The sequence below is a fragment of the Pongo pygmaeus genome, chromosome 9 (genome assembly GCF_028885625.2).
Source record: "Pongo pygmaeus isolate AG05252 chromosome 9, NHGRI_mPonPyg2-v2.0_pri, whole genome shotgun sequence".
NCBI lineage: Eukaryota > Metazoa > Chordata > Mammalia > Primates > Hominidae > Pongo > Pongo pygmaeus.
The window spans coordinates 14,242,995-14,261,439 of NC_072382.2; the positions used below are offsets into that span (position 1 = coordinate 14,242,995).

The 18,445-nt window shown below is 46.4% G+C and overlaps 1 protein-coding gene across 1 annotated transcript; it reads left to right on the top strand.

Annotated features, from left to right (window-relative positions):
- Window positions 1-2,035: 2,035 nt before the first annotated feature.
- On the top strand, window positions 2,036-18,072 carry PRPF19 (pre-mRNA processing factor 19). The gene is made up of 16 exons (XM_054438052.2): window positions 2,036-2,443; window positions 4,936-5,085; window positions 5,262-5,338; window positions 5,916-6,057; window positions 6,141-6,214; window positions 6,332-6,394; window positions 7,253-7,294; window positions 7,421-7,495; window positions 7,861-7,936; window positions 8,104-8,213; window positions 9,492-9,647; window positions 9,868-9,937; window positions 10,171-10,256; window positions 10,527-10,697; window positions 10,852-10,957; window positions 17,538-18,072. Exons 1-16 carry the CDS (start codon window positions 2,425-2,427, stop codon window positions 17,633-17,635), a joined length of 1,515 nt encoding a protein of 504 aa, XP_054294027.1. The 5' UTR covers window positions 2,036-2,424; the 3' UTR covers window positions 17,636-18,072.
- Window positions 18,073-18,445: the final 373 nt, after the last annotated feature.

Genomic DNA, 18,445 nt, shown 5'->3' on the forward strand with positions numbered 1-18,445 from the left:
CCATCTCTGTCTTTCCTGGGTGCCATTTAAGCAAGCATCAGCCACCTGTTCCTTCTTTGAGCCTCATATTTTGTATGACTCCTGTGCACACTCACACACTAATACACTTGCATGCCTTTTCTCCTGTTATTCTGTTGACTGTCAGTTAATTTCAGCAAATCTTTAGAGGGCAGAGGGGAAACTTTTTTGCTCCATACCCTCATTCAGTTCTCAGCAAAAAAATCAGCTCCTCAGAGACGCACTAAGTGCCCTGACTAAAGTAGCCGTTCCTCTAATCCCCAGAACCTCTGTCTACCTTGCTCTGATTCGTTGTATTCATAGCACTTACTACTCTGGAATTTTCTTCTTAAGTGTTGATTGTCTCTGTGCTCCCACCACCCACAGTAGAGTGAAAAAGCTCCAAGAGAGCAGAAACTGTGTCTTTCTTGTTGACCTTTTCTATCTCCAGTTTTTAGAATAGGGCTTGGCACATAGGAAGCACTCAATCAATATTAGTTGGATGAATGAAATGCCTGGGGAATAACATGAATAGATATTTCGTTCAAAGTGGATCACTGTCTGCTCTGTGGAAAGTAGATTAGGAGGAGGCCAGGCTGGAAGCAAGGAACAAGTGGGAAGTTACTTTGTTGGTGCAAGAGAGAGATGAGATGCCCTTTTGCATATTAACTCTTCATAAGAGTTCAGTGAGTTAGTTCTACCCTTGTCATCACTCCCTTTGTTTTACAGATGAGGAAACTAAGGCATAGAGAAGTTCATACTGCCAATCACCTGAGTGGTGCTAGGATTTGAGCACACAGTCTGACTTCAGAGTCCATGCTCTTGGCCACTATGCCATACTGCCTTTTGTACCTGTAACTTTTATTTTTCTCTCCAAGCTTTTGCTTACATTGTTTCTCCTTCTGGAATGCCTTTCGTTCTCCTTCTCCTCTGAATACTGCCCACCTGTCAAAGTCCCTCTCACTCACATCCTGTTCATCCTGCGTTTTTGTCTCGATACCTTATAGTCTTTTGCATGATTCCTGAGAGTATCTTATCTTACAGATAGCCACAAAGAATCATACACTATCTGAGCTGGAAGAGAAATAGAAAATATAAAATAAATAAATTTATAGGAGGCCATTGGTTTGGACTGAGCTCTTGTGCTAGGCCTAACAGACCAAGCTAAAAAGAGTTAGTCCTACTGCAGCTCCACGCCAATGAGCTGAAACTAAGATCTTTATGACCTTCTGAGTGTGTGTGTGTGTGTGTGTGTGTGTGTGTGTGTGTGTGTGTGTGTCGGGGTGGGGGGAGCTAAATTCCAAAACAGGCAAGTTTTAGGTGGCATGATAAAGAAATCCCCTCCACTTTAATTACAAGAAAAGTAATTTTGAAATTACCAAATGACCAATCCGCTTTTTGTTCTCTGTTTGTTTTCCTCAGTCCTTTTCTGTCTATAAAACCAAGCTCCCCTGTTCAGCTCATTGGAACAACCATTATATTTTATAGTATGAGGCACTGCCCAATTCTATAGAATCCCACCTTAAGTCCCAGCTACTCCGGAGGCTGAGGCGGAAGGATCACTTGAGCCCAGGAGTTTCAGGATGCCCCTGTGATAGCCATGATTGCTATGATTGCACCTGTGAATAGCCACTGCGTTCCAGCCTGGGCAACATTGCCAGAGTCCGTCTCTTAAGAAAAAAAAATCTTTAAATTAAATTTGTTGTGATTTTTGTCTTTTGACAAAGAAGAAAGGGCAGGGAAGCCAATGTGAATTGCCCCAAATCACAGAGCGAAATGGTAGTGGGACCAAAACACTTTCTTAGCCGTTTTCTTAGTTCTTCTATCCACCTATCTCTGTATTTTCTTCACCAGGCCATCCAGCAGTGTCTCTTAAAGGGTAGCCCGAGAAACAACTGACTTAGAAAAGCGTGGGGGCACAGTCTGTCGACGCAGACCCGAGGAATCTGCATTTTAACAAACTCACTGGGAAATTCTCGCGCACGCCAAGGTTTCAAAGACCAGGGTCCGGTGGCACAGCGCCGCACAGTTGTCAAAACAAGTGCTGTCCAATTGTTTTGGTTTTAAATTCTCACTGCGTCATGGGAAATGTAGTTTCGAGCCTCCTCTCTCCCGACGCCCCCGCCAATCCGCCGGCGCTTTACGGAACGAGCCGAGTCGATCCGGAAATAACCGAGTGTTCGTGGCGGGCCCTTTCCTGCCCGACTGCATTCTGGGAAAGAGCAATTTCCGTTAGGTGCTGAAGGCTGTGGCGCGCGGCTGTCCCCATTCCCACGTGAAGCGCTGCGCTAGCATCGCTCGGCTGGCTGCTCCCAGCTCGCCGCGGAGCAGTCCCGGCAGCAGCGGGGGACCGGAAGTGGCTCGCGGAGGCTCAGAAGCTCGTCCCGGAGCCCGGCGTGTGGCGCCTCGGAGCGCGGTGACGGCGCCATGTCCCTAATCTGCTCCAGTGAGTGTTGGCTGCGGCCAAGAGCGGGTCGCAGGAGGCCAGAGAGCGGCGCGGGAGCGTGTGCGGTCCGCTGCGGCGCCCGGGCCGGGGTGGAGGCGGGAATGGGGCGCTCCGGAGGCCGAGCGGCGGCATGTCAGTCCCGGAGCCCTCCGCTCGGAGCGGGGTGCTTTTGCGCAGTGCTCCGCAGTTTACATAGTGCCTGAGGTTTATTGTCGCAGACATTACTGAGGCCGGTTGCCTCATTCTACAGAGTGGAAACAGGTCTGGACACAGAGAGCTGGTGCAAGGGAAACAGCCTTAATGTAGGAGTCAGGAAACCTGAGGTCTTGTCCAGGGTCCGCCTCCCATTGGCTTTGTGAATTGGTTTAAGGCTCTGGGCCTCGGTTTCCCCATCTGCAAAATCGAGAGCATTGCACTGGATGTTTTGCGAGGCCTCGCTCGGATAGTCGGAGCTTTTGCAATTTGCAAAGGTCACATGATGAGTTAGAGGTAGAGGCAAGGCTGGCAGCTAGGTATCTGGCTCCCAGCCTTACGCTGTATGACTAATAAAAACAGCGCACATTTATAAAGCCCTTATTGGTTTACAACGCGCTTCCAAGTCTATGATCTCATTTTATCCTCACAAGAATTCCCTAAAGGAGAAATAAAGATCCTGGTTTTGCAGATGAGGATGCAAGGCGCAGGAAGAGCGGGGCTTATCTAAGGATGCGTAGCTAGTCAGTGGCAGAGCTGGGTGACGTAGTTAGGTGACACGGAGCTTGGACCCTGAATCCATGCTTTTTCCGTACCTTCCACTATCTTTCCCTTTGATATTTTATCATGACGTACAGACGTTTTCCTTTCCCTTTTCGTTGTTTCATCAGATTACTCGTTTCCCCTCCGTTTTGCTATTCACTTCCTTCTCTTCTCAGAACCTGTACATTGATCCAAAGAGGGGGAAGAAGGAAGGGAAATGATGGAAATGATGGAAAAGGAATCCCTCACAGTGAATAAATTACAGCTCGCAAAGTACCTTCACATTCATTGTTTCCTTCCAATCTTGGGGAAGCTCTCTTTTACATTCCCCAGCACCATCCTTCCTGGCATGGTTCACTCATTTGTTAGATGTTTACCAAGTGCTCCGGGGGCATCTGCATTGTACTGGAAGTGAGAGACCAGCTGTAATCCTTATCCTCAAGGGGTGCACAGTCTACGCAGGCAAGAGTGTAAATGATACCTCTATTGCGGGTTGTTGTGAAGATGAATTACTGTACTGTATGCTTAGAATTGTGCTTGGCACATAGAAATATGCCATGCAAATGTGCCATGTAAATATTTTAAAATATTTTTATTGTAGTGATTGCCACTTTGCTCCTTGGAATCTTCCAGGTGATAAGTGTCTGTCTGTATGCTAATCAGTTGACTGATAGCTGGTAGACCTCAGTAGCTTCAGGATGGGGACTGGTCACCTAGGAAGACTAAAGGGTATTAGAAGGTTGGGATTTTCAGTCCTACCCCCCACTTACCTGGGGGAACGAGAGGAACTGAAGTTGTCACTAGTGACCAGTGATTTATTGAATCATGCCTTTGTAATGAAGTTTTCATAAAAATACAAAAGGACAGGATTCAAAGAGCTTCTGTATAGCAGAACATGTGGGGGTTCCCGGAGGGTGGGGTGCCCAGGGAAGGCATGGGAAGCTCTGTACTCCTTCTCCCATACCTCATCCTATGCACCTCTTCATCGGTATCCTTTGTAATATCCTTTATAATAAACTGGTAAACATAAGTGTTTCCCACAATTCTGTGAGTCACTGTTGCAAATTAATTGAACCCAAAAAGGGGGTCATGGGAACCCTGATTTACAGCTGGTGGATCAGAAGAACAGGTCAGACAACCTGGGGCTTGCGATTGGCGTCTGAAGGGGCGGGGGAGTCTGGTGGGACTGAGACCTCAACCTGTGTGATCTGACACTATCTCCAGGTACCTGGTGTCAGAATTGAATTGGAGGACACCCAGATGGTCACATCTGAGGTCACAGAAGTATTTTGTTTTGTGAGAGAATAGGAGAAACTGAGTTTGTTATTCCTGTATTCTCAGACTTTATAATTTCTTTGATAATCCCTCTGGAGCTATAGACTAAGATGGATGGCAGGGATTTGAATGGCTTCATGTGTATCTCCATGTCATGGAGTAAACTGTATTCATAGAGTACACAATCATTGTTCAAATATAAGGTGGCGATAATGGACTGCTGTTCTCTAGGTGCTTGGTACATAGTAGTTGTTAATAATTATTTGTTGACTTTCTGATTGTCAGGAGACTAAAGGAAAAGCTAGTTCCGTAGCTGGAAAGCATTCTGGGGCCAGTACAGAACTGGCTTAGGGTCAAATGTCTTGCTTTCTGCTAGTTGAGTGTGAGGATGCCTAGTCTTGTTGGGGCTAATAGCAGATGAGGAATCCTCTAGGCCCAAGATTGCCTTCACTCCAAGCTCACTGCCGGCCTTTTCTCTACAGTCTCTAACGAAGTGCCGGAGCACCCATGTGTGTCCCCTGTCTCTAATCATGTTTATGAGCGGCGGCTCATTGAGAAGTACATTGCAGAGAATGGTACCGACCCCATCAACAACCAGCCTCTCTCCGAGGAGCAGCTCATCGACATCAAAGGTGCCTATTGGCTGCCTTAGTCTAGGGCCATCTTAGCTCAGAGCCTGAGAGGATGGGAGGTGGTGCCAGTGCACTGGAGGAAGAGATGGTGGGCTGTTTATGGCTAAAAGGAAAAGATGTGATGGCGGGGGACGACCCTGGGTTATGTTCTTCATACCTGCTTTCCCTTTCGGCAGTTGCTCACCCAATCCGGCCCAAGCCTCCCTCAGCCACCAGCATCCCGGCCATTCTGAAAGCCTTGCAGGATGAGTGGGTGAGTTCCTGCAAGAGAATCAGCATCTTCCCCACTTGAAGAGAATGCATTGCTGGGTTAGGACTTGGGGATAGGAAGGATGGAGCATTATTTAGAGGGTAAACTTTGTGACATCAGGGATTTGTTTTATTCTTCGTTGTATCCCCAGCACTGAGAGCAGCGCCTGGTACATAGTAGGTGCTCTAGAATTATGCATTGAATGATTGAATACATCCTGCAGGACTGTCTGGCACAGTGCCTGACACAACAAGGGCGATCAATAAATAGCAGCAGCAGTAGTGTTGTTATTCTCTTTTAGAGAGGTGACGGCATGACAGCTGGGATTTGCCAGTAAATTAGAAAAGGTGGGGATGGAAAAGAGCTGGCTCCCCCTCCTGTCTGTGTGCCCAGTGGTTGGCTTGGGGTAGGAGCTCAAGAGTGTCTGCTGGCACATTCATGTTTGCTCGGATATTGTTTGGGTCACTGATACTGGTCTAGGCTCTGGGATAGGAGGCAGCATCCCCTCCCCAAGGGCTGACTCCACTGGGTACTCCCTGCGCCCCCCACTTCACCTTACAATGATATTTGCCTCTCCCAGGATGCGGTCATGCTGCACAGCTTCACTCTGCGCCAGCAGCTGCAGACAACCCGCCAAGAGCTGTCACACGCTCTGTACCAGCACGATGCCGCCTGCCGTGTCATTGCCCGTCTCACCAAGGAAGTCACTGCTGCCCGAGAAGGTGCAGCCTCTCCCCTGCCATCCCCCACCCTGAGCTGGTTCTGCTTTGTAATATCCCATTTCTAACATCGTCTTTTCTCTCAGCTCTGGCTACCCTGAAACCACAGGCTGGCCTCATTGTGCCCCAGGCTGTGCCAAGTTCCCAACCAAGTGTTGTGGTAAGTGTCCCCCTTCCCTTACCAGCAGCCCATTTGTGTACAGTAGCCCACAGAACTGTCCTTATGCAGGTGTCTTTGGTGCTCTGTGCCCCTCACCCTCACCTTTCTTCTCTTCAGGGTGCGGGCGAGCCAATGGATTTGGGTGAGCTGGTGGGAATGACCCCAGAGATTATTCAGAAGGTAAGTCCTGCTCTCACCTGGTGGGAGTGCTGATGGGCCCTTTTCACCATCTGTCTGGAGTCCATCCTGACTAAAAGCACTGTGCTTTTGGGAGTTGAGTGGTGCAGAGCATGGACCCTGGGACCAGATTGCCTGGGTTTGTATTTTGATGCCACTACTTGTGAGCTTTATGATCTTGGCTTACTTAGCCAACCCTTCCGTGTCTCATTTCCCTAGCTTCTAAACTGAGAATATAATCATATCCACTGTATAGGTAGGCTGTGGGAATTTAAAAGATTTCATTACTGATAAGTGGACCTTTTAGCTCTTACTGTTATTGGGATTCTTTGCAGATAGTAAACTACTTTTATATGTTTTCTTGCTTTTTTTCTATGAGGGCAATAGGACAGGAATTATAATCCTTATTTTACAGATGAAAGACACATCTGAGAGGCAGAGCTGGGCTCCTGATTGCAAGTCCAGTGGGATTCTTATTTACGGGGCTTCTTAAGTGTCTTTCCAAGCAGTTCAAATTGTCAGCATGTGTCTGAGCCCTTGGCTTAGTGGCGTGTAGACCTATGGGAGCTCTACAGTCCTGGCTTCTATTCTTTTTCTGCTGTTTATCACCTCTGTGACCTTGGGCAATTGACTTCACTTCTCTGAGGCTCAGTTTCCTCAGCTGTAAAATAAGGTTGTCAACACCCCCCTCATAAAGCTGGGATGGAAGTAAGAAGAGAGAATGCCTTTAAGCCTGTAATGTAGAAGTTGGCAGATAGCAAGTTCTTGGTGCTGCTTTTGAAAGCACAGGTGTGACCAGCATCTAATGTACTTTTCTCCTTGCAAGATAATTTGTCTCACATTGAGCCTGTTCTTCCCCAGCTTCAAGACAAAGCCACTGTGCTAACCACGGAGCGCAAGAAGGTGAGTTTTCTTCTGAAGCCAGGAGAAAGAGTTGGCCTGGTGGGAGGCGGTTGACCCCTTTGGAGAGAGGGTGGCTGAATCTTGGATTCATTGCTGCTCTTCTTTGGGGGCTTTTCATTTTCTCAGAGAGGAAAGACTGTGCCTGAGGAGCTGGTGAAGCCAGAAGAGCTCAGCAAGTACCGGCAGGTGGCATCCCACGTGGTGAGCGTCTGGGTCTCCACTGTCTTGGAGACAGCCCTCCCGTTTTGTTTCTGGGGTGGGCGGGCCAGCATGGGGAGTACTGAGTGCAGAGCTGTCCCAGGCTCCTGGCGCTGTTCCTGGCACTGTTTCTCGCCTGGGCTGCTGAGTTGTCAGGGCTCCTCTTCCTGCCCAGCTGTGGGTTTCCCAGTGATGCAGTGAGGGAGTTACTGTACCAGGCAGATAGCCAAGAGATATGGATAAGGAACAGAAGTAACTCTTGCTCTCCTGAGAACATGGGTGACTGGGGATGGCAGTAGGGGAGGTCTGTGGCTTTGTGGCCTGCTGTGATTTGGCTGTGACAGGGTTTGGTGTGTCTCTCTGCAAAGGGGTTGCACAGTGCCAGCATTCCTGGGATCCTGGCCCTGGACCTCTGCCCATCCGACACCAACAAGATCCTCACTGGTGAGAGTCTGGGCCTAGCCTGGCAGGCCAAAGTGGAGAGGGGCAGCAGGGAAGGTGCATGCTCCTTGTCCTCTTCATGGGCATGGGGACAAAAGCATTCCTTGAGCAAAAGGGCCTGGGCCTGGGTAGGCCTGACTCATTGTTTGGTCTTTTTGGGTCTTCTCCAGGTGGGGCGGATAAAAATGTCGTTGTGTTTGACAAAAGTTCTGAGCAAATCCTGGCTACCCTCAAAGGCCATACCAAGAAGGTCACCAGCGTGGTGTTTCACCCTTCCCAGGTAAGGGGTTCTCCTCGCCACCCTTGGTTCTTCTTTCCTTGGCTGTTGTTTGTCCCTCACCCCGCTGCTGTCTCTGTGAAGTGGGGCTGGGAAAGAGCTCTGACTCTGACTCCTGAGTGGGCACTTGGAGGGTCTCACTTTGGAGTTGTGGAGATTGCCCTTCACTCTGCGTGAGATCTTCTAAAGCAGTGGTCTTCCAGCCAGGGAGAGAAAGGAAATGTGTAGTTTGACGAGCATATTCGTTGAAATATTTCATATTACGGAAAGAAAAAATCTTTATAGTGTTCCTAATATAAACTACAGAAAACAAAGCTCAACACAATCTCAACTCACACTTATGAGGAAGACAGATATATCTGCTTTCCCATGATCCTCCAAGATGGGTAAAAATCATGTTGACTGTTGAAAGTGGTGTGGGTTGTAAACAGAACCTCTGGTTTACAGGGTAAAGGTAACTCATGGGATCAGATTAATGATATTATGGGATTCGAATTTTAAGCCTAAGACAGTTTGGGTTTGGGGCTGCAGGACAGTGGTTGGTTTAGTGCTTCCCAGTCAAGATTTCCCTTGGACCTTAGGGAAATGAGAAATACAAGAATAACATGGTGAATTTTTCGTGACTAAATTTGTTCAAATCGAGAGCACTGTTTTATTGCTTACGGGGTATTGATAGTTAGGTCTCATGAATTTGTGTTGATAAAAAAGATGGTAGTTATTTTTACCTTATGGCTTTTAATATCCTAACTAAACAAAAAATTGGCGAGTGACACGAAATTCTCTTCCTGCCCCAAATCTTTTGGAAAATTAACTTACCCTGGAAATCCATAAAAGTGGAATGCACTGAAATACAGCCATGCAGCCCCTTCCAGTCCCAGTACTGCTCAGACCTGTGCCATACAATGCAGTAGCAATTAGCTGCATGTGGCTATTTAAATTTCAGTGAAATAGAATAAAAAATTCAGTCCCTCAATTGTACTAGCTGCATTTTTCCTTTGGTCCTGGAAATGGGAAAATTGCTCTCTGTTGCAGTTAGCCTTTTTACCACTAGATGGCGAGGACGCCTCCACAAGCCCTGATGCTGTATGAGTTAGCACTTTAATAGCGTTTACCATTGGCTGTCTTGGGCACCATTGGGTGGGTAGGTGGTTTCAGGGAGGGCAGGGCTGAAAGGAGAAGCAATTGTTGGCAGTTGTGGGCATCCCCAGCCCTGTTTTATAAGATTGTTTTGGTCTGTATCTCTTTTCTGACTCTGATATTCTGTCTTTGTTTTCCTTGTAGGACCTGGTGTTTTCTGCTTCCCCCGATGCCACTATCAGGATTTGGTCGGTCCCCAATGCCTCTTGTGTACAGGTGGTTCGGGCTCATGAGAGTGCTGTGACAGGCCTCAGCCTTCACGCCACTGGTGACTATCTCCTGAGCTCCTCCGATGATCAGGTGCGGTCCCAGCCAGTGCCCTGAAGAGACCTGCTGGTCCTCAAGCTTGAGCATCCTGGGTGGCAGGAACATCTTCCCACCCCAGCTGGTTCCCCAGAACCTCAAAGGAGAATGTTTGCCAGGGTTTGCCAAACCAGGGGCTCTGTCTTGCTGAAGGGCCACCAGAGCCTGGGACCCACTTTCTCGCTGACTCCATTGTCTCTTTTTTTTTGCCCCCCAGTACTGGGCTTTCTCTGACATCCAGACAGGGCGTGTGCTCACCAAGGTGACAGATGAGACCTCCGGCTGCTGTAAGTTGCCTCGTAGGCACTCAGCTTTTTTGTTTGCTGTTTATTATTTATTTTTACATTTTATTTAGTCATTTGCTTATTTGTTCTAAAGATACATTTACCATGAGCACCTGCCCAGTGCGGGCTTTGTGCTGGGTGCACTGAGGAATGTGAAGAACAAGGAACCTATCTTTGCTGCTCTTAGTCTCTCCCTGGTGGGCTCTGACCACAGGTCTATCTTCCTTCTTCCACAGCTCTTACCTGTGCACAGTTCCACCCTGACGGACTCATCTTTGGAACAGGAACCATGGACTCTCAGATCAAGATCTGGGACTTGAAGGTAGGACATGGTAGGCCTCCATCTGAGGCCCAGGGCCAGAGGGAGTGTTTGTGACAATGCAGTGCTGATTAGGTGCTTGTGGCACCTGGCCCTGAAGGTGGAGAGACACTGGCTATGCATATGTGATATGATGGTGTGGTCTGGGGGGTCCCGCTGGCTGTCCTTCCTGGAAGGACAGTGAGGGACATCTCAGGTAGGAGTTTGGTGAGCCCCATTTTCTTCCTCTCATGATCTATGGGTGACGTATTTTACTACCCACCGCCACTGTAGGAACGTACTAATGTGGCCAACTTCCCTGGCCACTCGGGCCCCATCACTAGCATTGCCTTCTCTGAGAATGGTTACTACCTGGCTACAGCGGCTGATGACTCCTCTGTCAAGCTCTGGGATCTGCGCAAGCTTAAGAACTTTAAGACATTGCAGCTGGATAACAACTTTGAGGTGTGCCCTTCCCCCCAACCCCCGCCCAGCTTTCCATTGTGTCTCCTTGTTTGTCAATTATTTATTGAATTAATCTAATTGCTTCCGCTTATCCGCAATTGCCCCATAGTTTCTGCTCCCGTTGTGTGACCTTCTCTTTTTCTGTTTCTGGCAGGTAAAGTCACTGATCTTCGACCAGAGTGGTACCTACCTGGCCCTTGGGGGCACAGATGTCCAGATCTACATCTGCAAACAATGGACGGAGATTCTTCACTTTACAGGTAGAGGCTGGTCCTGGGCTCCTGGGGTCTCTCTAGGTGCCCAGGCCCGGAGGGAAGCCTCACTGGGTTAGGAATTTCTAGGGCTTGCATGAATTTTTCTTAGCAGCTTTCGGTTACCATCTGAGGCAGAGCTTTATGACTAAGGAAGCAACTGAGTCAGACTGCATGGCAGTAGATGCTAGTGCTCGCTCTGCCACTTCCATGCCCTGTGGCATGGGGCAGGTTACTGAAGGGAGAGAAAACTCCCTCTGAAGGTTGGATAACTGAATCTAAAATAAATGAACATTAGACAGTGACAGGAAGAGAGCCATTGTAATTACGTGCATATGCATGGGAGGCCCACATTATATTAGACCTGCAGAAGGGTCAGATGATTGAAGCTTATACAGTCTATATGTCACTTAATAATGGGGATATGTTCTGAGAAATGTCTTCTTAGGTGATTTCGTCATGTGCGACCATTGTAGAGTGACCTTACACATATCTAAATGGTGTAGCCTACTACACACCAAGGCTATTGCTATAACCTTAGTATAGTCTATTATTGCTCCTAGGCTACAAACCGGTGCAGCATATTAAATGTAGTGAATACAATTATAACACAATGGTAAGTATTTGTGTATCTAAACAAGTCTAAACGTAGAAAAGGTTCAGTAAAAATAAGGTATAAGAGATTTTTTTAAAATGGTGCACTGGTATAGTGCTTGCCATGAATGGAGCTTGCAGGACTGGAAGTTGCTTTCAGTGAGTGAGTTGTGAGTGAATGAAGTCCTAGGACATTACTGTATGCTGCTGTAGACTCTATACACACAGTACACTTAGCTTTTACTAAATTCATGAAAAACTTTTTCTTCAGTAATAAGCCTTAACTGACTTTTACTTTATAAACTTAAAAAAATTGATTCTTTTGTAATAACATTTAACTTAAAACAAAAACACATTGTACAGCTGTACAAAAATATTTTCTCTCTTTATATCCTTGTTCTATAAGCTTTTTTCTGTTTTCTAATTTTTTTATTTTTATTTTTTACTTTTTAAACTTTTCTTGTTAAAAACTAAGACACAAGCACACATTACCCTAGGCCTACACGGGATCAGGATCACCAGCTGTATTAGTCCGTTCTCACACTGCTGTGAAGAACTGCCTGGGTAATTTATAAGGGAAAGAGGTTTAATTGACTCACAGTGACTGGGGAGGCCTCAGGAAACTTACAGTCATAGCAGAAGGGAACGCAAACATGTCTTTCTTCACATGGCAACAGGAGAGACAAATGCTGAGCAAAGGGGCTAAAGCCCCTCATAAAACCATCAGATCTTGTGAGAACTCACTATCATGAGAACAGCATGGGGGTAACCACCCCCATGATTCAATTGCTTCCCACCGGCTCCCTCCCACAACACGTGGGGATTATGGGCACTACAATTCAAGATGAGATTTGGGTGGGGGCACAAAGCCTAACCATAGCACCAACATCATTGTCTTCTACCTCCACATCTTTTCCCACTGGAAGGTCTTCAGGGGCACCAACATGCATAAACCTGTCATCTCCTACGATGATAATGCCTTCTTCTCGGATACCTCCTGAAAGGGCCTGCTTGGTGCTGTTTTATAGTTAACTTTTTTTATAAGTGGAAAGAGTATACTTAATACCAAAAAAAGTATAGCATAGGCATACCTTGTCTTATTGCACTCAGCTTTATTGTATTTTATGGATACTTTGCTTTTTATAAATTGAAGGTTTTTCGCAACCTTGCCCCAAGCAAGTCTGTCAGTGCCATTTTTCCAACAATGTGTTCACTTTGTGTCTGTGTGTCAAATTTTGGTAATTCTCACAGTATTTCAAACTTCTTCATGATTTATTGTGTCCGTTAGTGATCGTTGATGTCGCTATTGTAATTGTTGAGTGGGGGGGCACCATGAAATGTGCCCATATAAGATACTGAATTTATTCGATAAATGAAATGGTGTGTGTGTTCTGACCACTCCGCCCACCAGCCGTTCCCCATCTCTCTCCCTCTCAGACCTCCTTATTTCCTTAGACAGAACAATATTGAAACTAGGCCAGTTAATAACTGTATTATGGCCTCTCCATGTCCAAGTGAAAGAAAGTGTCCCATGTCTCTTACTTAAAATCCAAAGCTAGAAGTGATTGAGCTTAGTGAGGAAGGCATGTGAAAAGCCAAATAGGCCAAAAGCTAGGCCTCTTAACACCAAATATTAGTCAAGTTATGAAAGCAAAGGAAAATTATTGAAGGAAATTAGAAGTGCTACTCCAGTGAACGCACGAATGATAAGAAAGCAGAACATCCTTATTGCTGATACGGAGAAAGTTTCAGTGGTCTGGATAGAAGATCAAACCAGCCACAACATTCTTTTAAGCCAAACCGTAATCCAGACCAAGATCCTAATTGTTGAATTCTGTGAAGGCTGAGACAGGTAAGGAAGCTACAAAAGAAAAGTTCGAAGCTAGCAGAGGTTGGTTCATGAGGTTTAAGGAAAGAAGCCATCACCATAACAGAGAAGTACAAGGTGAAGCAGCAGATGCTGATGTAGAAGCTGCAGCAAGTTATCCGGAAGACCTAGCTAAGATCATTGACGGTGGCTACACTCAACAACAGATTTTCAATGTAGACGGAATAGCCTTCTATTGGAAGAAAGTGACATCTAGAACTTGCACAGCTAGAGAGAAGTCAATGCCTGGTTTCCAAGCTGCAAAGATCAGAGTGATACCCTTGTTAGGGACTAATGCAGCTGGTGATTTTACATTGAAGCCAAAGCTCATTTAGCATTCTGAAAATTGTAGGGCCCTTAAGAATGTAGGGCTAAATCTACTCTGCCTGTGCTTTGTAAATAGAACAACAAAGTCTGGATGACAACACATCTGTTTACAGCATGGTTTACTGAATATTTTTTAAGCCCCCCATTAAGAGGTACTGTTCAGAAAAATAGATTCCTTTCAAAATATTACAGTGCACCTCATTACCCTAAAGCTCAGATGGAGATGTTTCATGCCTGCTAACATCCAATCTTCGGCTTATGGATCAAGGAGTAATTTTGACTTTCAAGTCTTACTACTTAAGAAATACATTTTATAAAGCTATAGCTGCCATGGATAGTGATTCCTTTGATGGATCTGGACAAAGTAAATTGAAAACCTGGAAAGGATTCACCATTCTACACGCCCTTAAGAACGTTTGTGATTCATGGGAGGAGGTTAAACTATGAACATAGAGAGGAATTTGGAAGAAATTTATTCCAACCCTTCAACCCTCATGGATGACTTTGAGGGATTGAGGACTTCAGTGGAGGGAGTAACTGCAGATGTGGAGGAAATGGTAAGAGAATTAGAATCCAAAGGGGAGTCTAAAGATGTGACTGAATTGCTGCAATCCCATGTTAAAACTTTAATGGATGAGGAGCTGTTAGGGATGACCAAAGAAAATGGTTTCTTGATGCAATCTACTACTGGTGAAGATGCTGTGAACATTGTTGAAATGATAATGAAGGATTTAGAATATTACATAAACTTCATTGATAAAGCAGGTGCAGAATTTGAGAGGATTGATTCCAGTTCTGAAAGTTCTACTGCGGGTAAAATGCTATCAAACAGCATCCTTCACAGAGAATCTTTTGTCAAAGGAAGAATCAAATGATGTGGCAACTTCTTTGTTGTCTTATTTTAAGAAATTGCCACAGCCACTTCAGCCTTCAGCAAACACCACCCTTGTCAGTTAGCAGTCATCAACATCAAGGCAAGACCCTGCTGGTGGGTCTTGGAAAAAGATTACAACTCACTGAAGTGTCTGATGGTTGTTAGCATGTTTTAGCAATAGAGTATTTTTGATTAAGGTATGTACATTGTTTACTAGACATAATGTTATTACACACTTAATAGACTACAGTATAGTATAAACATAACTTTTTTTTTGAGATGGAGTCTCGCTCTATCACCTAGGCTGGAGTGCAGTGGCACGATCTCGGCTCAATGCAACCTCCACCTCCCGGGTTCTAGCACAGGTGGGCACCATCACACCTGGCTAATTTTTGTATTTTTAGTAGAGATGGGGTTTCCCCCTGTTGGCCAGGCTGGTCTTGAATTCCTGAACTCAAGCGATCCACCTGCCTCGGCCTCCCAAAGTGCTGGCCAACATAACTTTTATATGTACTGAGAAACCAAAAAAATGTGTGTGCCTTGCCTTATTGCAGTATTTGCTTTATTGGTGGCCTGGAGCTGAACCAGCGATGTCCCTGAGATATGTCTGTACATAAACCAGTAACATACTGTACCTAATTGTGTTATACTTTTTTTTTTTTGAGATGGAGTCTTGCTCTGTCACCCAGGCTGGAGTGCAATGGCGTGGTCTTGGCTCACTGCAACCTCCGCCTCCCGGGTTCAAGTGATTCTCCTGCCTCAGCCTCCCGAGTAGCTGGGACTTCAGGCGTGTGCCACCACATCTGGCTAATTTTTTTTTTTTTTTTGTACTTGTATTTGTAGTAGAGACAAGGTTTCACTATGTTGGCCAGGCTGGTCTCAAACACCTGACCTCGTGATCTGCCCACCTCGGCCTCCCAAAGTGCTGGGATTACAGGCGTGAGCCACCGTGCCCAGCTATGTTATACTTTTATACAACTGGCAGTGTAGTAGATTTGTTTATACCTGTATCCCCACAAACATGTGAATAATGCATTGCACTGTAACATGATGATGGTTATGACATCACTTGGTGATAGGAATTTTTCAGCTCCACTGTAATCTTACGGGACCAGTGTTTGTGTGGTCCGTCGCTGACATGTCGTTATGTGACACATGACTCTATGGCATCCTGAGCTGCAGAAGGGAGTAGGGGCCTAAGGCTTCTAGGGGGTGGTGGTGACACAAGTTATGTGGGGGGATGGGGAGGAAGTGCACTACAGAGTCTCTCAGGTAATGAAAGTTGTCTCAGAGCAGACCTTAGATAAATAATGCATGATAGTCTGTGACAAAGACTGGCATCTAGTCTTCTCTCTTGTGAGACCAGTTCATTTTCCCTGGTTGAGATTCCCAGGAAGGGGATTCATGATGTTCCTTTCAGATGATCTGCCCGTAGTCAGATAGAGAAGGAGGGGCAAGAGACAGGAGGGCAGGACATGGTCAGAGAGACCTTGGTTCAAAGCCCTCAGCATGCCAAACCACCATACTTTGAGGGATTGTTTTCTGAGATCCAACATTACTTAACCTCTCTGGAGCCTCAGAAAAGTGAGAATGATAACTATAGACTCAGTGGGGTTGTTGAGGTTTAGATGAAAATACATACAGGTGCTCCTTGATATACGATGGAGCCACATCCTGATAAATCCATCATAAGCTGAAAATATTGCAAGTTGAACCATGGTAAATCAGGGACCGTCTGAATACATAGGTCAGAACAGTGTCTGGCACATAGTCAGGATTTGCAGTTGTTCTTAGTCAGCATTGGGTCTTAGTCTGTTGTGGGATAGAGCAGTGAATAAGACAGACCCGATTTGGGCACTGATGTGATTTATAGTCAGGTTAGTAAGGCAAATGTAGATTAATTTCACACGTACACATTTAATTGCAATTATAAGTGCTAGAGAAGAAAAGTATGAGATGCTGAGAGAATGGGTAACAGGGTTTCTAACCTAACAGTTATGTGGCACTGGGTATGTGACTTTCCCTTTCAGATCTTTAGCTCCTTCATCTAGAAAATGGGAATATTGGCACAGCTTTGCAGGGTGTGACAGCTGGTGTTGTGGAGGTGGCATGCTAATATGCTGGTAACAGGGTGCCTGATGCTCACTTAAGATGCTGCGTGAATGGGAGCTACTGCTGTGTGTGTTGATGAAATTGTCCTCATTAGCAGGTTGTGAGCAGGATACAAGATATTTCTTTTTGCCCCGTATTCTCCTGAGCCCTGTTCAGTGTGTTTGTGTAACAAAGGTGTCCATCCTAACCATATGGCTCACCGGTTTTCACCCTGTACTGTACCTGGTGTTTTGATTTGGAGCCGAGTTAGGTAGCTGAAAATACAGTGTGAGCTTTTTAATGGGGAGTTGGTTGATTCCAGGTGTGATCCTAAATCTAGAGGGAATTTGGCCAGGTGTTCATGAATTTCCAGAGTCCCATGAGGAATGTTGCCCAGCCTCATCTGCCTCTTATCGGGTCCTGCTCTGTGTTAGGGGCCTGAGTGCCCTGGGGTTGGAACCCTATGAGCTAGAACATGCTGATGGACTGTTGGACTTACGAGCAAGGAGTGAGCACTAGGCATAAACAAGCTGAGCTCTGAGGTTTTCAACTAAATCTAGCCGAATTGCAGTTGCCCAGAAAGCTCAGGTGAGAAGGGGGGCTGGCATTGCTTTATTCATTCATCCCACCAGTGAAAAATGCCAGGCACTGAGGGAGGCACTGGGGGGAGTGTGCAGGTCAGCCTAGGGAAAACAAACAGGAGCCTGCCGTGTGATAAATACTAATTAGAGAAGGCCTGGTTGTTTGGGAGTATGTTATTAGGGATCAGTGTTCAGACTAAAGGAGGATAAAGGAGGAAAAGCCTTCTCACAGTTGCCTCTTATCTTTCTCCTCAGAGCATAGCGGCCTGACCACAGGGGTGGCCTTCGGGCATCACGCCAAGTTCATCGCTTCAACAGGCATGGACAGAAGCCTCAAGTTCTACAGCCTGTAGGCCCTGGCCCTTCTGATGGAAGCTGGGCCTCATCTCAGTAGAGGGGTAGAATTAGGGTTTGGGGGGTGGGGGGAATCTATGGGGGGAGGGGGCTCTGTGGGGTGGGACATTCACATCATTTCACTCTGGTCTGAGTGGTGGCCTGAGAACCATGGTGGCATGGACCACCCTCGTCCATGCACTTCCAGGCCCCATGGGAACGGATGTGGAAGGAAGAACTGTCACCCTCTAAAGGCCCAGGGTCGGAGCCCAGGGCCTCTGCCTTCCTGTCGTTCAATGGATGTGGTGGTGGCTGTTCCACACCCATTTTGTTGCAGTTCCTGTGAGACAGGAGAGGCTGAGCCAAGGGAACTGTGAAGGGGATGGGCAGGAGGGCTTGTGCAGAGTTTTGTAAGCAGTGATCTAGTTTCATTAAAAAAAGAAAACAGTAAACATAACCACCACCTCGTGTCTGTCTGCACCAGGAGCACCCGGGGCTGGGAAGCTCAAGGGGAGGGAGCACACACTGGGACATTGGCTTCCGGGAAGCCCATCTTCCTTTCCTCTCACAGCTCTTACCCTTTTTTTTTTTTTTTTTAATTGCACAGCAGAAATAAAAACAAATCTGCAGATGAAATCTGCCACGTCCCTGCGGTTCTTGACCTTGTGTTTCAAGGCCTCAAATCACTAGTCCTGCCACTTGCCTTATGGACTTGGTTTCCTACACAAGCCTGGAAGGGAGGGAGACCTGCAGGGAAGATTAGCTGGATCTTGCTGGTGGGGAGGTCTGAGCATCTCCATCAGGGTTCTTTAGTTGTAGGTGTTAGAAAG

Excerpts from the sequence above, each read along its gene's own strand:
- PRPF19 (XM_054438052.2), top strand. Across the intron at positions 6,215-6,331 it reads GTTCCCAACCAAGTGTTGTG|GGTGCGGGCGAGCCAATGGA; the intron begins GTAAGTGTCCCC and ends TCTTCTCTTCAG. Across the intron at positions 7,496-7,860 it reads GGCAGGTGGCATCCCACGTG|GGGTTGCACAGTGCCAGCAT; the intron begins GTGAGCGTCTGG and ends CTCTCTGCAAAG.